General features: G+C 36.3%; 1 protein-coding gene and 1 non-coding gene across 2 annotated transcripts in view; both read left to right on the top strand.

Moving 5' to 3' along the window:
- Positions 1 to 2,501, top strand: part of SPOCK3 (SPARC/osteonectin, cwcv and kazal like domains proteoglycan 3) — a 191,595-nt gene extending 189,094 nt beyond the window's left edge. Inside the window, exon 9 of the mRNA XM_023753473.1 lies at positions 823 to 2,501. Within this exon, the coding sequence (XP_023609241.1) occupies positions 823 to 992 (170 nt within the window). The 3' untranslated portion in view covers positions 993 to 2,501. The remainder of the gene's footprint in view (positions 1 to 822) is intronic.
- Positions 2,502 to 14,494: 11,993 nt separating this feature from the next.
- On the top strand, positions 14,495 to 14,643 carry LOC111826610. The gene has a single exon (XR_002829969.1). It is a non-coding gene; the product is annotated as a small nucleolar RNA SNORA57 (small nucleolar RNA).
- Positions 14,644 to 16,756: the final 2,113 nt, after the last annotated feature.

The raw sequence follows: 16,756 nt of genomic DNA, 5'->3' as shown, positions 1-16,756 counted from the left end.
GTTAGTTTTCTGTTGCTATTGTAACAAATTCCCACAACTATAGGGCGTACACCACACAAATTAATTATCTTATGGTTCTGTATGTCAGAGGTCGTGCATGGGTGTCCTTGTGATGAACAACAAGGTGTCTTCAGGGCTGCACTTGTTCTTGGTGGCTTTTGAGAAGGACCTGTTTCTTGCCTCTGGAGGCTGCTCACATTCCTTAGGACAGTACATACCCCCATGTGATGAAGATGGCTACTACAAGCCAACACAATATCATGGGCCCTTTCCTCTGCTTTCAAAGCTAGCAACATTGCATCTCTGACCATTCATCCATAATCAAATCTCCCTAGAACTCTATCTGGGAAAGGTTCTTTGATTGAAAGACACTATTTATTATCTGGGCCCAACAGAATAATCTAGGATATTCTCCCCTTTTAAAATCCTCAGTTTAATGACTTCTTCAAAGTCCCTTTACCATGTGATGTCACATATTTGCAGGTTGCAGTGATTAGGAATTGAAGATTTGAGGGGGGCAATTACTTTGTTTATTGTAGTAGTAGAAGTTATAATTCTTTATCAGATTCAAAGTTTGACAGGGACTCTATAAAACATGGGCTGAGATCAGTATTCCTGAACTGGAAATATCGACCTCAGTAACAATTCTGCTTTTTGGTACATACATTTTAACAAATAATAGAAAATAGATTTTTTTGTTAAGTAAGTTAAAGAGCAAATTACATTTTTCTTAATTTTCTCAATTTTCATCATAATTTTATATTCCTCAGAAATTATTTTACTACTCAGAAAAATAACATTCATGTTTACATTTTTCCTAAGCTATTGATTTTGAGATCTCTGGAGATTTTGCAAGTGGAGATTTCCATGAATGGACTGATGAGGAGGATGATGAAGATGATATTATGAATGATGAAGATGAAATTGAAGATGACAATGAAGATGAAGGGGATGATGATGATGGAGGTGATGATCATGATGGGTACATTTGATGAGAGCTGAGATCAATACATTTAAGATTTCTATTATTTACAAGTGATAGCCTATTGAGAATTACCTTCTTGCCCCCAAATAAACTGATTCTAAAATTCACGTATATTTTGTATAATTATTTCAGATATTGCAGCTAAAGTCATAGAACTTTATGTTTAAATAAGAATCACTTACTTTGAGTTTTTATATGCCTTAGAGAAAAAGAAAACACATATGGAGTCTAGTCAGATGAAAGTTAGAAGAGCTATTGATATAAACAAACAAATGTTTATAAGAATAAACTATGTAGATCTTCCACAAACAAAACAACAACCATATTTGAGGTCTTATGTGTTATGTTTCTGAGAGAGACTGTAAATTAAACTTATAATAACTTGTTGGTGACCGGGCCCCAGGATTTTTTGAAAGTATGCATGACCTTAATTACAATTCCAAAGTAGCATTTGTCCCAAACCTGGAGATGAGTGAGGGGATACAACACAGGGTAAGAAAAATAAGGAGTTCTGCATCATGTTTACATTAATAATGATGGTTTTAATTATGGAGTTATTATGGATATGATAGGGTATTTTATGAAATGGCAAGCATGGAAAACCATGGATTCTGAAAGTTAAAAACTTAGTTGTTCCTTCTAGTTTTTATTTTAATTTCGTTAACAGTCTCATGTAGATATTTTTCTATTCTTAAACAGCATGATTTCTTTACCTTTCTAGGTTTCTTTATCGTTCTAACCAGATACTTAGGGTGCAGAATTTAAAGAAAGAAGACAAAGGGAAAGATTTATTTAAATTATATTTTCACATATAGTTTGTGATATGCCCAATGTCAAATTTAAAAATCTTAGTTCTTACTTTATTTCCTATTATATATAAGAATTTCATTTAATCTAATAATTATACCAGTTTTGTTACTAGTGTTGAAACTTAGAGAACATAATGTATGGTGCCTTGCAAAATAGAAATAGAAAGGTTTTAGCATGCATACCAATATAGAATATTAGGCAATATATAAGCACACCTAATAACAAAGTAATACCAATAAAGGTACTGCTGCTGGAATGAAGAAAAATGGAATATGTTTCTTTCTTTTTTTCTATTGTTACATAATTGCCATGTGGACTTGTTTATGATTATTGTGTAGAGTAGCATTTAAGATTTAACTGTAACAAAAATTACTTTACTTGCTATATTTAAGTTAGCATGTTAATTAATTGTGTAGACCTTTCCACACACCATCGCTTTTAAGTATATCAGACCTAAGGTTTTGTGCCCATAATAAAAATGAAAAACCTGTTGAATATTTCACATTGGTATTATAATTTAAACAGTGGGTCAACTGGTTTCACGATATACCATCCATTGAAAGTAAAATTGGTGAATTATGTCCATTTGATTTATACACACTAAAAATAAACTTTAATGTTGACTTTATGTAATATTTAAAGTATAATGCGTTTTCTTTTTTACTGTTTATGTATAGTTTACAAAATAAAGAATCTTGTAACCAAATTAAACTGTTCCTTATTGATTTTCTGGGGTATAAATAGTAGCATGAAGCGTTCTTAATCTGTTTTTCTTTAATGAATATATTACAAAGTAGCTAGAAATGGTTTTGAAAATTGTGAATTTTAAATCAGAGCTCTTGGCATCTTAAATATTGTTTTTCTACCCATGTTAAAAATGTTTTTTGTCTGTTGATTTGTTTTAATGCTTTCATTTGTCTTAGTGTTGCAGTAGATCATTTTCTTTATTGAGGGTAATAATCTAAAACCCGTATTTGTGGTATTATATTTAACATATTTAATTAAATTTCTATAGCAACAGCATTTTGAAGAGTGATAAAATAACTTTATTTAACAAATGTATAGGAATTATAAAATATAATATAGGTTGATTGGAAAAAGACAAATAATCAAATTCTATGTGGAGGTTTAACAAATGAATTTAAAGTAACAAATATAGTGGGCTTGAAATTAAGATTTTTTTTTTAAAAAAAAAAAAGAATCTTTCAGACTCTCTAGAAAGCAACCAGTTCAACAGTAAGCATAAAATTGAAAATATTTACATTATTAAACTTTATATAAAGAATATATGTACAATTTATATTTATATACATGTAAGTGTATAAAAATTCTATTTGTGATGTTTGTATTAAGTCTTTTGATTATTTGTAGATTTTGATTCAATATCATTATTTTTATTTATTCTAAAAATATCAGTATTTACCACCTACTATAACGTAGGTACTATTTTAGGCACTATCGATTTATTGGTGAACAAAATAATTATGAAGTTACTATTATAGTTTGGATGTTAGGCAATACATTTATCCCTAGACCATAACATTATATAATTGGAAAAAATCAAACTAAGCTTTTCTACATTTATTTTATTGTTTTTTTTAGCTTTTCTACATTTAATTTGAATAAAAAGCAATGTGTTTTGAACTCTTAAGAAAAGTTCTTGATTTAACTCAGAATTTTAAAAGAGCATTTTTGAATGAAAATAATCAAACTACCCTAACATTTTGTTCTTTTTTAAAAAATATTTTTTATTGATTTTTTACAGAGAGGAAGGGAGAGGGATAGAGAGTTAGAAACATCAATGAGAAAGAAGCATCAATCAGCTGCCTCCTGCATACCCCCTATTGGGGATGTGCCTGCAACCAAGGTATATGCCCTTGACCAGAATCGAACCTGGGACCCTTCAGTCCCCAGGCCGACGCGCTATCCAGTGAGCCAAACCAGGTAGGGCTTTTTTTTTTTTTAATAAGTCACATTCTAATGCACAGGCATGAATCATGCCTCAGGTTATACTTTAAGCCTTGTTTCACTAGTATTATTAAAGGGAGCACACAGGCAAAATAAAAATTATAAGATAGTTTCAGCAAAAACATTAAAATTTAAACTCATACAGGAAAAGAGTAGAAACATACAAATAAAATATCAAATGTTTCTGGCATGTCAAAAATCTGATGTGGACACTTATGAATGCTTTTAGTTGTGCAATTTAACATGACGATTTAGTTAGGCTGCATAATGCTATTGGGAAAACAAGCTAAATTAAAAACAAACATATAACATTTTGATATTGATTGAAAGAACACATGGCCCAAGGCAAAACTTGTATTTCTGCCAATCTTTTAATAGAATAAAGTCAATCAAGCCAAACTAGCAAACTTATTAGAATTTTCTAATGCATTCATAAAATGGATACTGAGTACTTTATTCTCTATATAAACATTTGCATATTTTACATGAAGTTAAAGAAGAGGTTAAAACTAGGTCACAAAATATACATTGATCCACATTGTCTATTCATACTTTAAGTGGGTTTAGAGAGTTTCATAAATAATTTTTTGCATTGAAACATTTGATATGCTTTGTTTAAAAGGAATGACACCATGGTTGCATTCTATAGGTCATTCAAGGCCTCTTACTTAGACTACTTTGCAAGATCCCTAATAGCTCGGGGGGGGTGGGAATGGGTTGGAGAAAGCAAACCAAACCAAACAGAGCCAGCAACATAGATGAGTTTGTTTTGTCTGATAAGTAATAGCACACGTGTATGCATACACACACGCACACACACTAATTTTTGTCTTTTATTTTAAATGGCCAGATAAATTTACATTTATTTCTCTTCTAGTTCATGATGAATGAAGAATACTAGGACATATATTATAAATTTTTCAGATGAAGTACAAAAACACAAAAATTGAGAATATCTATAGTAGTACATATATGTAAATAGATGATAACATGATCTCCCTGTAGTGTATGCTTTTCAACATTATTTTAAACCAAATAGCAGATATTGAGGATAATATAATGAAAACATATACTCATATACATTTTGATATGAAATATTAGGTTTTTACTTCCATGCCTCTAAAATATGTCATGAATTATAATGACTTCATAAAATTTTTTCCAGTAGTTAAGTCAATAAACAATGAGAACATCTTAAACATCTACACTAATAAAAGAGAAACATGCAAATTGGTGTCACTCTGCTACACCCACCAGGCAATCAGGATGAGTATGCAAATTAACCCAACAAAGATGGTGGTTAATTTGCATATGCAGGCGCGGAGCGAAGACTGAAGATGACTGAAGACTGAAGAGGCTTGGCTTCTCCGCTACAGCCAGAGCGAAGGCCTGGATTCCAGGTGCTGGAGGAAAACTGGTGCCGGCAGCCAGGGGAAGGAAGGCCTGTTGCACAAATCTCTTCATGCAATGGGCCTCTAGTTAGTTATATATAATACACTAGAGGCCCGGTGCACGAATCCATGCGTGGGTGGGGTTCCTTGACCTGGCTGGCAATCAGGATGATCAGGGCTGGCCAGCAGGGGAAGGGACCACAGGAGGTTGGCAGGCCGGCCGGGGAGAGGAACTGGGGGGGGGGGTTGGCTAGCCACCCCACTCCCCCCAATTGAGGCTAATGGCGGGGCTGGCTGGGGGAGTGACCCCAGGAGATTGGCCGCCGGGGGAAGGGACTGTGGAAGGTTGGCTGGCCGCAGGAGGTTGGCTGTGGGAGTGCACTGACCACCAGCGGGCAGCTCCTGCATTGAGCGTCTGCCCCCTGGGGTGGTCAGCGCACATTATAGGGACCAGTTGTTCAGTCATTTGGTAGTAACAACCACTTAGGCTTTTATATATATAGACTAGAGGCCCGGTGCACAAAAATTTGTGCACTCGAAGGGGGGGATTCCCTCAGCCCGGCCTGTGCCTCTCACAGTCTGGGACCCCTCGGGGGATGACCACCTGCTGGCTTAGGCCTGCTCCCCGGGGGATTGGGCCTAAGCTGGCAATCAGACATCCCTCTGGCAGCCCGGCAGCCCTCGGGGGATGTCCACTTGCCAGCGGGGAGCAGACCTAAGCTGCAGTCGGACATCCTTAGCACTGCTGAGGAGGCAGGAGAGGCTCCCACCACCACCGCTGTACTGGCAGCCATCAGCCTGGCTTGTGGCTGAGCAGAGCTCCTCCATGTGGGAGCTCACTGACCACCAGAGGGCAACTCCTGCATTGAGCGTCTGCCCCCTGGTGGTCAGTGTGTGTCATAGTGACCAGTCATTCCCAGTCATTCTGCTGTTAGGGTCAGTTTGCATATTACCCTTTTACTATATAGGATAGAGGCCTGGTGCATGGGTGAGGGCTGGCTGGTTTGCCCTGAAGGGTGTCCCGGATCAAGGTGGGGGTCCCACTTGGGTGCCTTGTCAGCCTGGTGAGGGGCTGATGGCTGTTTTCAGGCTGCCAGAAACCCCTTTAGGGTGGGGGTCTGCACTGGGGTGCCTGGCCAGTCTGGATGAGGGGCTGAGGGCTGTTGCAGGCTGGCCAAGCTGGCGACTGAAGCTCCCAGCCTCTCTCTTTTTTTTTTTTATTCTGGGATTTATTTACCTTCTATAATTGAAACTTTGTTGCTGCTCCAGCTCCGAGGCCACGGCCTGCTGAAAGCAGGTATCTGGGGTTTGTTTAGCTTCTATAATTGCAACTTTATTGCTTAAAGTGGAGCTCAGAGCTTGGCTGCAGCAGGGAGGAAGCTTGGCTTCCTCCATCACTGGAGAAAGCAAGCATCCTTCTTGCTTCAGCTGCGTGGCTGCCGTCCGCCATCTTTGTTGGTGGTTAATTTGCATATCTCGCTGATTAGCCAATGGGAAGCATAGCGGAGGTTTCGTCAATTACCATGTTTGTCTATTATTAGGTTAGATATGTCATTCCTCCTTGGACAAGGCAATTTGGAATAGTCTTTTTGAATAACCACTATTTCCTCAATTATATATGCCATCTTTGTATCTTAATGTCTCTTTTACTTATTTGTTACATTCCTCAACAAAAATCTTAGCAAGTAAAATTAATATGTCAGTACATCATGAAACATGATTTAAAATTACAAAATGAAACATTGTAGGTTTAAAAAAATAAAAATTTCATCAACCTGTACACCCTATCATACCTATATTCAACTCTTTCAAAGACATCCTTGGGAACTTTATTTTTAATGTTTGATAAATCACCCTCTCAATCTTTAAACACATAAGTACATAATACACATAACTGGGTTTGGAGTCTATATGGCTCACCTTTCTCATTCTAATGTAGCTTAATATACTTATCTTAGAGGATTGTTGTAAATGCTATATGAAAACATTTAAAACAGAAGCACCATGTCTGTCATATAGCAGGTACCCATTAAATGCTATTTTTTCTTCTAACTCTTTAAAATGAGTTAGCAATAGACATTGTACTGAAGTTTTCAAGATATACTGAAAAAAATTGCTTCAGTTCTTAAAGCTTTATCTACATCCATTTAAAAAATTAATTCAGTTTATAATATATTTATATACTAAATAGGGGTAATAAGTACAGCTTAATTTATAAGGCCAGTGTGAAAATACAAATGAATTATTGCATGATTTTTGGAACATAGTAAACCCCAAATAAATGCAATTATTATCATTATTATATGGACATGGCATAGCAAAATCAAATTTTGAAATTTAAAAATAAAATTCCAAACCCCAGTATCCTACCTAATTAGTGTACCTACATGTTTTTTATATTCGAATAGGTCTTTTTCAAGAGTAATATTGGCTAGCATTTGTGTACATTTATTATATATTCCATATATTAAATGCTAAATATATTAAGTCGATATAAAATGCTAGGAGAAGGGTAGTATTATGTTTCTTATATCAGAGGTAAAGTATCATAGGAATCACTAGTACTCACCATACCCAGTTCTCTTCTTCCTGTGCACATGAGACATCTTCCCTTTTTTTTGTTTTTGTTTTTCGTTTTCTTCACAGTCAAGTTGGGCCCATTTGACCAGTTCTATTCAACAGTGAGCTGAAGTAACTAACATGTGTGGAGCTGAACAGGGCTATGACTTTAGCCCATGTTTCTCATGTCCACTGGTCATTGCATCCTGACATGCTCTTTTCACATTCAATCTGCAACAATTATACAGACTAGTGCCTTCATTCTTATAAAACATACAACAGATTTTGAGAGCATCTGAAATCCCTCTAAAGTGAAGCAGTTGACTAATGAAACATCTCTGTATAGCAATATAGGAAAAGGAGCTTCTGGTGTCAGAATTCTGAAGCTCAGTCTGGTACTGCTTTGTGATGTTGGGCATATTGTAGATCAGTTTCTTCAAAAGTGAAATAATAATATTAGAATTTACTTCATAAAGCTGTAATGGAGTTTTAATTCTTTTTAACTAGTAAGAATCCCAGTAAAATACCAGCTCAATAAAGTTAGCTAAAAAAAATAAAAAAAATTGTATATACGCAGGCTGGTAAAAAAAAATCATGGATACTAGGGCCTGACTATTAGGTCTTGAATTCTGGTTCTGCCAGGATTCTGTTGCTCAGTTTTCTCATCAGTGAAGTAGGTACGGGATTAATTCTCACCTCATAGGTCTTCAGGGAGGATTATAAGTTTTAATGTTTTTAAAAGCACTTAGAACAGTGTTTTACACTTAATGAGCACTAAGTAATATTAAGAAGAAAAATAAAATCAATATACTCTCTACTATTTTTAGACTCATCACATTTTTGTTTTAAGATGGGAATGTAGAAATTGTTATTTTTATTTTCTCTATTAGGAAGCCTCTAATCCAGAAAAGTTAGGTGACTTTTGAAGGTCACTGGAACCTCAATATAGAAACTTAAATCACAAACTTGATTAGCATCAACTCAATGAAGTCCAATTTTAACTTGCTTTTAATATGTTATAAGCTCTCTCTTAAAATTTACTTTCTATTTAAGGACCAAACTTTTCAAAACATTGAATTTACGGTCCTATCCAAAAGAGTGGTTAGTTACAGAAATTTCTTAATGTAGGTTTTTCTTCATTGTGACTTTTAATTTCTTTTTAATTGAGATGTTAAATATTGCCCATTTTTATAATTGTTTTTAGTTTGGGGGGGAGAATTTATAAGTTCCATAGTCGAAAGAGAAGCAATAATTAAATACTATAAATCTATTTCAGCATTTAACAGGGGTTGTGACAATGTGTCCATTTTTCATTTATTAGATTAAAAAAACAATTTGTGAACAGCATTATCTGTACTTTAAAAATAATTTACCTTTTGTGTGGGGAGGCAAAAGTACAAATGGAACAATGAGAAAGAAGTATGGAAAAGGGAAATTTGACATTCTCAAATAGCCTCACAAAGACTATGAATCTGTGACATAAATCATTTTACATTTGTCTAAAATTGAACATTTTTGTTTTTATGTATATAGATAGATATTATCCATATAATATTAATGTGAAATATTATAAGTATAAATATTAATATGAAAATAAGCCATTATTGTTAAACTGTCTCTCTATTTTATTTAGCTGGATACACTTTTTCCTGATAGGACATGTGAAAATGTAACATTTTTCTCTTAGAATAATGTGTTCCAGGTGCTCCTTTCACTCCAAACAACAGGTACTTTTCCTGAATTAATCTGACCATCTGGAAAAAAGACAAATAAAAGATGGTAGGAAAAGTCCTTTGCTCTAAGATATCTTTGTGGTGAAATGAACAAATTAAAGAATATTATATGGGCTTCACATTCTTTTTATAAAATATTATAACAGCAAGATAAATTGTATGTATGTTGTATTTGGCCACAAAATTGAATAATTTGTTCTCAAGGTTGATCAAGTTAGTCATGTGAATCATGCATGGACTATTGGCACTAATGATTTATTAATTAAAATATATACTTGATATCAGCTTCATAATTATAGGAGCAAGGAGTACTTACATCAATCTCCTTTTAGTTTCTAAAATTTGTAATCAGTAGAATAAAGTTTGTTTTCCTGCCAGGGTATATATGTCCTTTGATTCTTTTTTTTTTAATTCTTTATTGTTGAAAGTATTACTAGTACATATGTCCCCTTTCCCCCCCCCCATTGTGGTCTCCCAGCCTGCCCCCAACCCCCAGTCCCAGCCTACACCCCCACACACATTGTTTGTGTCCATTGGTTATGCTTATATGCATGCATACAAGTCCTTCGGTTGATCTCTTACCCCCACCATTCCCCCTGCTCATCCTCCCCTGCCTTCCCTCTGAAGTTTGACGGTCTGTTCAATGATTCTATGTCTCTGGATCCATTTTTGTTCATCAATTTATGTTCACTATATTCCACAAATGGTGAGATCATGTGATATTTATCTTTCTCTGACTAGCTTATTTCACTTAGCATAACGCTCTCCAGGTCCATCCATGCCAATGCAAATGATGAGGGTTTTTTTTCTTTTTTACAACAGCATAGTATTCCATTGTGTAGATGTACCACAGTTTTTTAATCCACTCATCTGCTGATGGGCACTTAGGCTGTTTCCAAATCTTAGCTATTGTACATTGTGCTGCTATGAACATATGGGTGCATATATTATTTCTGATTGGTGTTTCTTATTTCTTGGGATATATTCCTAAAAGGGAAATTACTGTGTCAAATGGGAGCTCCATTTTTAGTTTTCTGAGGAAACTCCATACTGTTTTCCACAGTGGCTGCACCAGTCTGCATTCCCACCAGCAGTGCACGTGGGTTCCTTTTTCTCCACATCCTCGCCAGCACTTGTCCTTTGTTGATTTGTTGATGATAGTCATTCTGACTGGTGTGAAGTATTACCTCATTCTTGTTTTGATTTGCATCTCTAGGATGATTAGTGACTTTGAGCATTTTTTTTCATATGCCTCTTGGCTTCTGTTTTTGAAAAATGTCTATTTAGGTCCTTTGCCCATTTTTTTATTGGATTGTTTATCTTCCTTTTGCTAAGTTGTGTGAGTTCCCTGTACATTTGGAGGTGCTCCTTGGGAGGCCCATCAGTTAACCCTGCATCCTGGCCATTGAAGGTGAGGAGGAACAGAAAAAAGTTAGTGAGGTGAAACATGTTCTAAGTTAATTACTCCATACACTCAGCATTTATGAATTTAGCATTCATCACTTGAAGTATTCCATGGCCATGCAGGCATTTTTAATTTGAATCCCTCATGCCTCTAAGCAGGTGAGAATAAACAGCCCGACTAGTAAGGGAGCCTAGTCATTCACTCACTATACAGTTTCTTAATAGCTTTATAAGAGATAACTCTTCTGTTTTGAGGAATTCTCTTTTATGCTTTAATCCCATTTTATGAAGAACACTGCAGGTCATAGGGTGTCAAGGAAACTTGGGCAAATATTTCTGAAAGCACTGAGTGGGTATGAAACTACTTTCATTAGTTTCCAGTTGTGTTTATAATTACTCTGAATAGGAAGTGGTTTCATCACTGGCATTATCTGGGTACTAACTTATTCTCTAGTGTGATTATGGAGTAGGTGTCCCAGGATCTTGCAAGATCAGAACACAACTGATATCGCAGCTCAGTGGTATGCTTCCCCAGGTGGCTACAACTTGAGCCTCTTTAATGCCAGGGATGACAGTCATGTCTTATCAGCACAGACAGCCTCACTCCCCATGCAGTGCCTCAGGCAGACTAATTTTAGCTCTGAACTTCAATGGGGATCCACTGAAAGAGCTGTTCTTTTAAAACCTGGTCTAGGATATACTGGGAGAGAAAGCTGTTCAGTGCTTATTAATATCACAGTATCTATTTTAATTCTTCATATTGAAAGGGGGGGAGAGAATTCAGTCCAAAATGAAAATTAAATTTTTATAATAGATATTGTATGCTCTTTTAGTAGCGCCCTGTTAAAAAATGCAGCATGTCTACTAACCACTCTCAAGGTCATTCCTAATGTATTTATGCATGCATTCTTATGGATTTGCCTACTCCCAGATTTATAATGCGAACCTTTTGTGTCTCCCATTTCCTTGACTCCTGTTTCTGATTTCTGGAAATGAAAGTGATTCGTTAAAGGAGAGAAAACACATGTCAGTCCATTTTAAACCTGTCAGTGCCCAGACAAGAAAAGCTTAATAATAAGAGATATAATTAATATGGGAAATTGTATTAGATTTTCATGATTCTTATAGTCACTGTACCCCAATAGTATATGTTAAAATTCAACCGAGTAAATTAGAAAATCAAATTGGCTTTATTAAGTGATTCATGGATCATACAGCATCCTATCTAGCAACTAGACGGGCACTCCAAGGGACTGCACAAAATGGACAGTTTGTAAAGGAAGAAGGGTGGGGCAGGGAGCTATGAACTAACGAAAAGAAAGGATTATTTTCAGAAGAGGACATCTTTGGAGGGCAGGGGGTGGGAATGTCAAGGGTTTTGTCATACAGTGTCTCTTCTCTCTATGGGACATGGAAAGGGCTCATGCAACAGATTACCTTACTGGTGCTTAACCAGGAAATTCCAGACTGGTTGACTAAGACTATTTCCAAGGAAGGTTAAAATAGCAATTAGGGGAGGTATTACATCTAAGTTTGATGCCATGAATTTAGCACAACTGATGCCATATTGGGCCTGTGGTTTTCTCTTCAACAGATAAGTGGCCATTTCTCTTTACACAAGTGGCCATTGTAAATGGTATTCTAGATGCAGAGTACATGTCACTAAACAACAGTCTTCCCAGAGAGAAACTGCAAGACATTCAGTGATATTGACATTTATTAAAGAGAAAAGGGAAGTAGCGGAGTCCCTGGAGGCCAGTGATGAGCAACAAAAGGAAGTATAGGTTGTGGCCTGAGTCAGCAGACTTGCCCTCTAGAGTTAGCAGAGCACCTGTGCAGTACTCAACCTTTACAAAATAAAGCCAGTCCTGATTAAATTAACATGTTAGTGAGCCTTTTTTTTTCAACTTTCACCTAACTGTCCCCTCGGGGAGAAAAAATCAGCTTCTCCAGCATGTTTCAGGTCAATCATGCATCGTTAGCCTGATGATTATTCTGTGATATTAGACACAGTTCAGGACAAATGAAATGGTGAAATTTATTCTTTAAATGGTCACCATCCACTTTTTTCTCAATCTTACATGGCAGCATGATGAATAGCTCAGGTTTACTGGTCAAGTGAGACCTTGATTTCAGAATCTTCAGCAACTTTAACCACCCCTTGATTTTCTTTTCATCAACAGATAGACAAAACGCCTAAAGACTAACCTGTTTCATGGTGGTGTACAGTGTTAAGACCTCCACATGGCTATTTATAACGGACAGCAAAAAAAAAAAAAATAAGATTGTTCTATGTCATACTCTCTCATACAACTGCTAAACATTCTGCTTCATTGTTTTTCTTCTAGTTCCAACTCCCTCAGAAATGACTGGAGGTTGACATACTTCCCTTTCATTTACCTTTATTCTCTCTCTTTTCTGCTTTGTTCTTTCGGCAGCGCATTAGAAAATGGGAGTTTCCAAAGCATGCATGTGCACACATGCACATACACACACACACACACACACACACACACACATTTTATACCTAAAAACTATAAAGAGAAATAAAATACCCAAACATGTACTTTGATTTAATCAGAGAACTTTGACACATTTGTGAGTTCCCATTTCTCCCTGCACAGCATGCATCATGAGCAAACATATAGAATATAATTACACTTGGAAAGTTGCTCATCAATTTTAGCGTGTTAAAAATTAATTATGCTGTGGGTTCTGTCAACGTTGTGCTGCTGCCGATGGAGCCTTTAATGATGGCTTCCCTGCATGAACAGATCATAAACCAATTGCTGCTGCCTTGCAAGCACATTCATTTCCGAGGTAGGAGGAAATTTCTTTTTTGACAGAAGAAGCTTCCAGTCTAAGCTTTACCACCTGCTTAATCATAAAAGCATATGATGTGATGTAATTATGTTAACTCCTTTATAAAATTAATAAGTGATTAGGTGTTAAAGTAAAATACTGAATGATTAGTTTACATTCCTACATAAATGGCTATGAATTAAAACTACTGGTAAGTTATCCTTTCTGTAGTTGTTGTATAAGCAGAACAATTGATTCCTTTTTGTTGTTGTAGAAAAACTTTTAATTTTTTAATTATTTATTTTTAATTGAATTTATTAGCGTGACATGGGTTAATAACATTATACAGGTTGCAGGTATACCATTCTATAATAAATCGTCTGTGTATTGTATCGTGTGTTGACCACCCTCTAGTGAAGTCTCTTTCCATCACCATTCATCCCTCCTTTACCTTCCACTACCTTCCCCAATCCCCTTGAGAGTGTCTACTGAAGCACAACCAGCACTTTTCATGATTGTCCCTTTTGAACATTTTAATGCACCCAAGTTTCCAGGCACATGGAACATATGCTTTCCCTTGTAATCACTCACACCTGCACCCTCTCTGACTTGATTCTTCCTCATGCTCATGCCCATGGTCATCGTCCATTGCCTCAATCAGTCTACCATTTTGACTTACATGATTAGCTTTCTGCTTCATTTGGTTTTCAGTTTTGCTTATTCCTTTCATGCTACTCTCTCTTTCTTTCCATCTTGGTGAAAAGCTCTACTAGCCAAGCCAAGCTACCCTTGCTTTTTAGACAGGTACACATTAACCAGTCCTTTTAAAAATTGAAAATAACCCTCCTCTTCGTGGCGGGGTTCGGGCCTGCGGTCCCGGTCCCCTTAATGTACGGAGGCAGAGGGAGAGGGCTCCGGCCCCCTCGGCGTCATGCCTTCGGTGCCGACGGTTGCCAGTCCGCCGGTTCTATCCTCAAGCGCCGGGACACGGAAAAATAAAATTGAAAATAGGTTTTCAACACCCCCGTTAACAAATAATACAAATGTTTGATAATTGATTTTGTCACTTATGCTATAAAATATGTATCAAAACATTCTTTAAACTATAGTAGCATTCTTGAAAAGATGTTGATTCCTATGACTCCTGAAACATATTTTATGACTAGTCTCTGATGCTAATTTCACCAGAGAATTTATAAAGCACCTTGATAAATATCCCCTTAAATACATTTTACACAACTACTTTTAGTGTATCAGGGTGGAAAGCAGAGCATCTTGGGTTGTTACTACCTAATTTACCACAAATTTACAAGACTTCTAATACAGAGGCCACCTTCCAGCTTTCTAGAATCTTTGGATTAAAGTAGCTGTTTATGTACTGTATTTAAAACTCTCTTATCCGCCCAAATTTTAGATGCCATTGATGGCAACTCTCATTTTGTAAATTGCTTTAGCACCAAATCACCTAGGTGTGCTGAGGTTTGAAACTGGGAACAATGGAAGAATAGAAATGACATAGAATAGAAATCACAACCCTCTTCTAATTTTAATTTAAAAACTCTGTGATTAAGTGCTATCTAATTTTTAAGTTGCCTAGGGTCACTTCTTTTTTATTTTGTAAAAAATATATTTAAATGTATGAATGGAGAGGACACTTTTCTAACCTTACTATCCAAAATCCAGGGAATAGGAAATTAAGATTCCTTTGGCAACCTCTCATCTTTTCATTTTTTCAAAATTATAGCCTCTCATTTTTCATCATAGATTAAAATGATACAGGATTAAATAGGGCAATTAATAATGATAACATGTCACAGAAATAGCGATGATAATAATTTGTTATGGAAACAAAAGTCACAATGACCTTTTATCGAAGGTCTTAATTTGGTCCATCTGAATAATTTCCTCAATATCCTGAAATAGGAAATTTATGTATAAAAGGCGAATTACTTGGACCTCTTCATAAGACAGTGAGTAAACACTGAAGCAGCAAAGAAATCAGAACCTTTCCCCTGGTCCTCCTCTCCTCTGTTTTCATGGCATATCTTCTATGGTTCTGTCTCTCAACATCTTTTGCCAAGATTGCTGCAATTTTCTCTTAAGAGACCACTGTTCTTCCAGATTCCCCTAGTCCCAACTTCTACCAAAGACTTCAAAAAGCTGTAGTGTCCCACTGGTGTTGCTCAGTATTTGGGCATCAACCTATGAAACAGGAGGTCATGGTTGGTTCCCAGTCCAGGCACATATCCGGGTTGGGGGCTTGATCCCCAGTAGGGGGCGTTCAAGGGCAGCTGATCAATGATTCTTTCTCATCATTGGTGTTCATGTCCCTCCCTTTCCCTTCCCCTCTGAAATAAATAAATAAATAAACAAACAAACTAAAAAAAAAGTTGCAGCGTAATCTTCCAAAATATGTATCTGATACCCATCTCATTTTGGAATAATTTAATCATATTCAATCACTTCCAAACCCTTTGGGATGGCTGCTCCAAACTACCCAGCCACACATCTGTCCATACACTCTATGCTCCTGTTAGCCAGAATAAAATGCCACGCTATCATTTTCCTCTGTTCCCTGGCATAATATCTGAAAGTCTTCTTCCTTCTCTATCTGTAAATTTCCAACTCCTCCTTTAAGTCTCTGTACAAATCAGGGTTGGCTTCAATATTCAAAGCCCTTCCTTGGAGAGCCTGTCCCTGTGGGAGAATGTTGCATGCCCAGCCAATTTATTCAAATAAAACTTTATGACTTGCTTTGGCGAATGAGATGTATGCAGAAGTGGCATGAAGCTTAAGTCGGCATATGTACTCCATGGTTTGTTTGTTTGTTTGTTTCTGGAAGGTGAGACCATAATCCAGTAAAGGCTATTCCATTAGCTTTTTTATCTGAATGAAGATGATGTGGAACCAGACTACAACTGCCCTGTGATAGACATGTAGTACTGAAGCCACTAAGACCCGTCTTTTGATATCACAGCATAATGATATATATAACTGGCTGATGCATTACATATTTCTACAGTGTAATTGCTAGATTTATTGTTATTTTTGGTTATATTTCTCCCACTAACCTTTGAAGTCTTTAAAGAAAGGAACTGTGACTT

This window comes from Myotis lucifugus, unplaced genomic scaffold (genome assembly GCF_000147115.1).
Source record: "Myotis lucifugus unplaced genomic scaffold, Myoluc2.0 scaffold_1, whole genome shotgun sequence".
Lineage (NCBI taxonomy): Eukaryota > Metazoa > Chordata > Mammalia > Chiroptera > Vespertilionidae > Myotis > Myotis lucifugus.
Note: the sequence above shows the minus strand (reverse complement) of the source record. Positions and strands in the feature narration are given on the sequence as shown.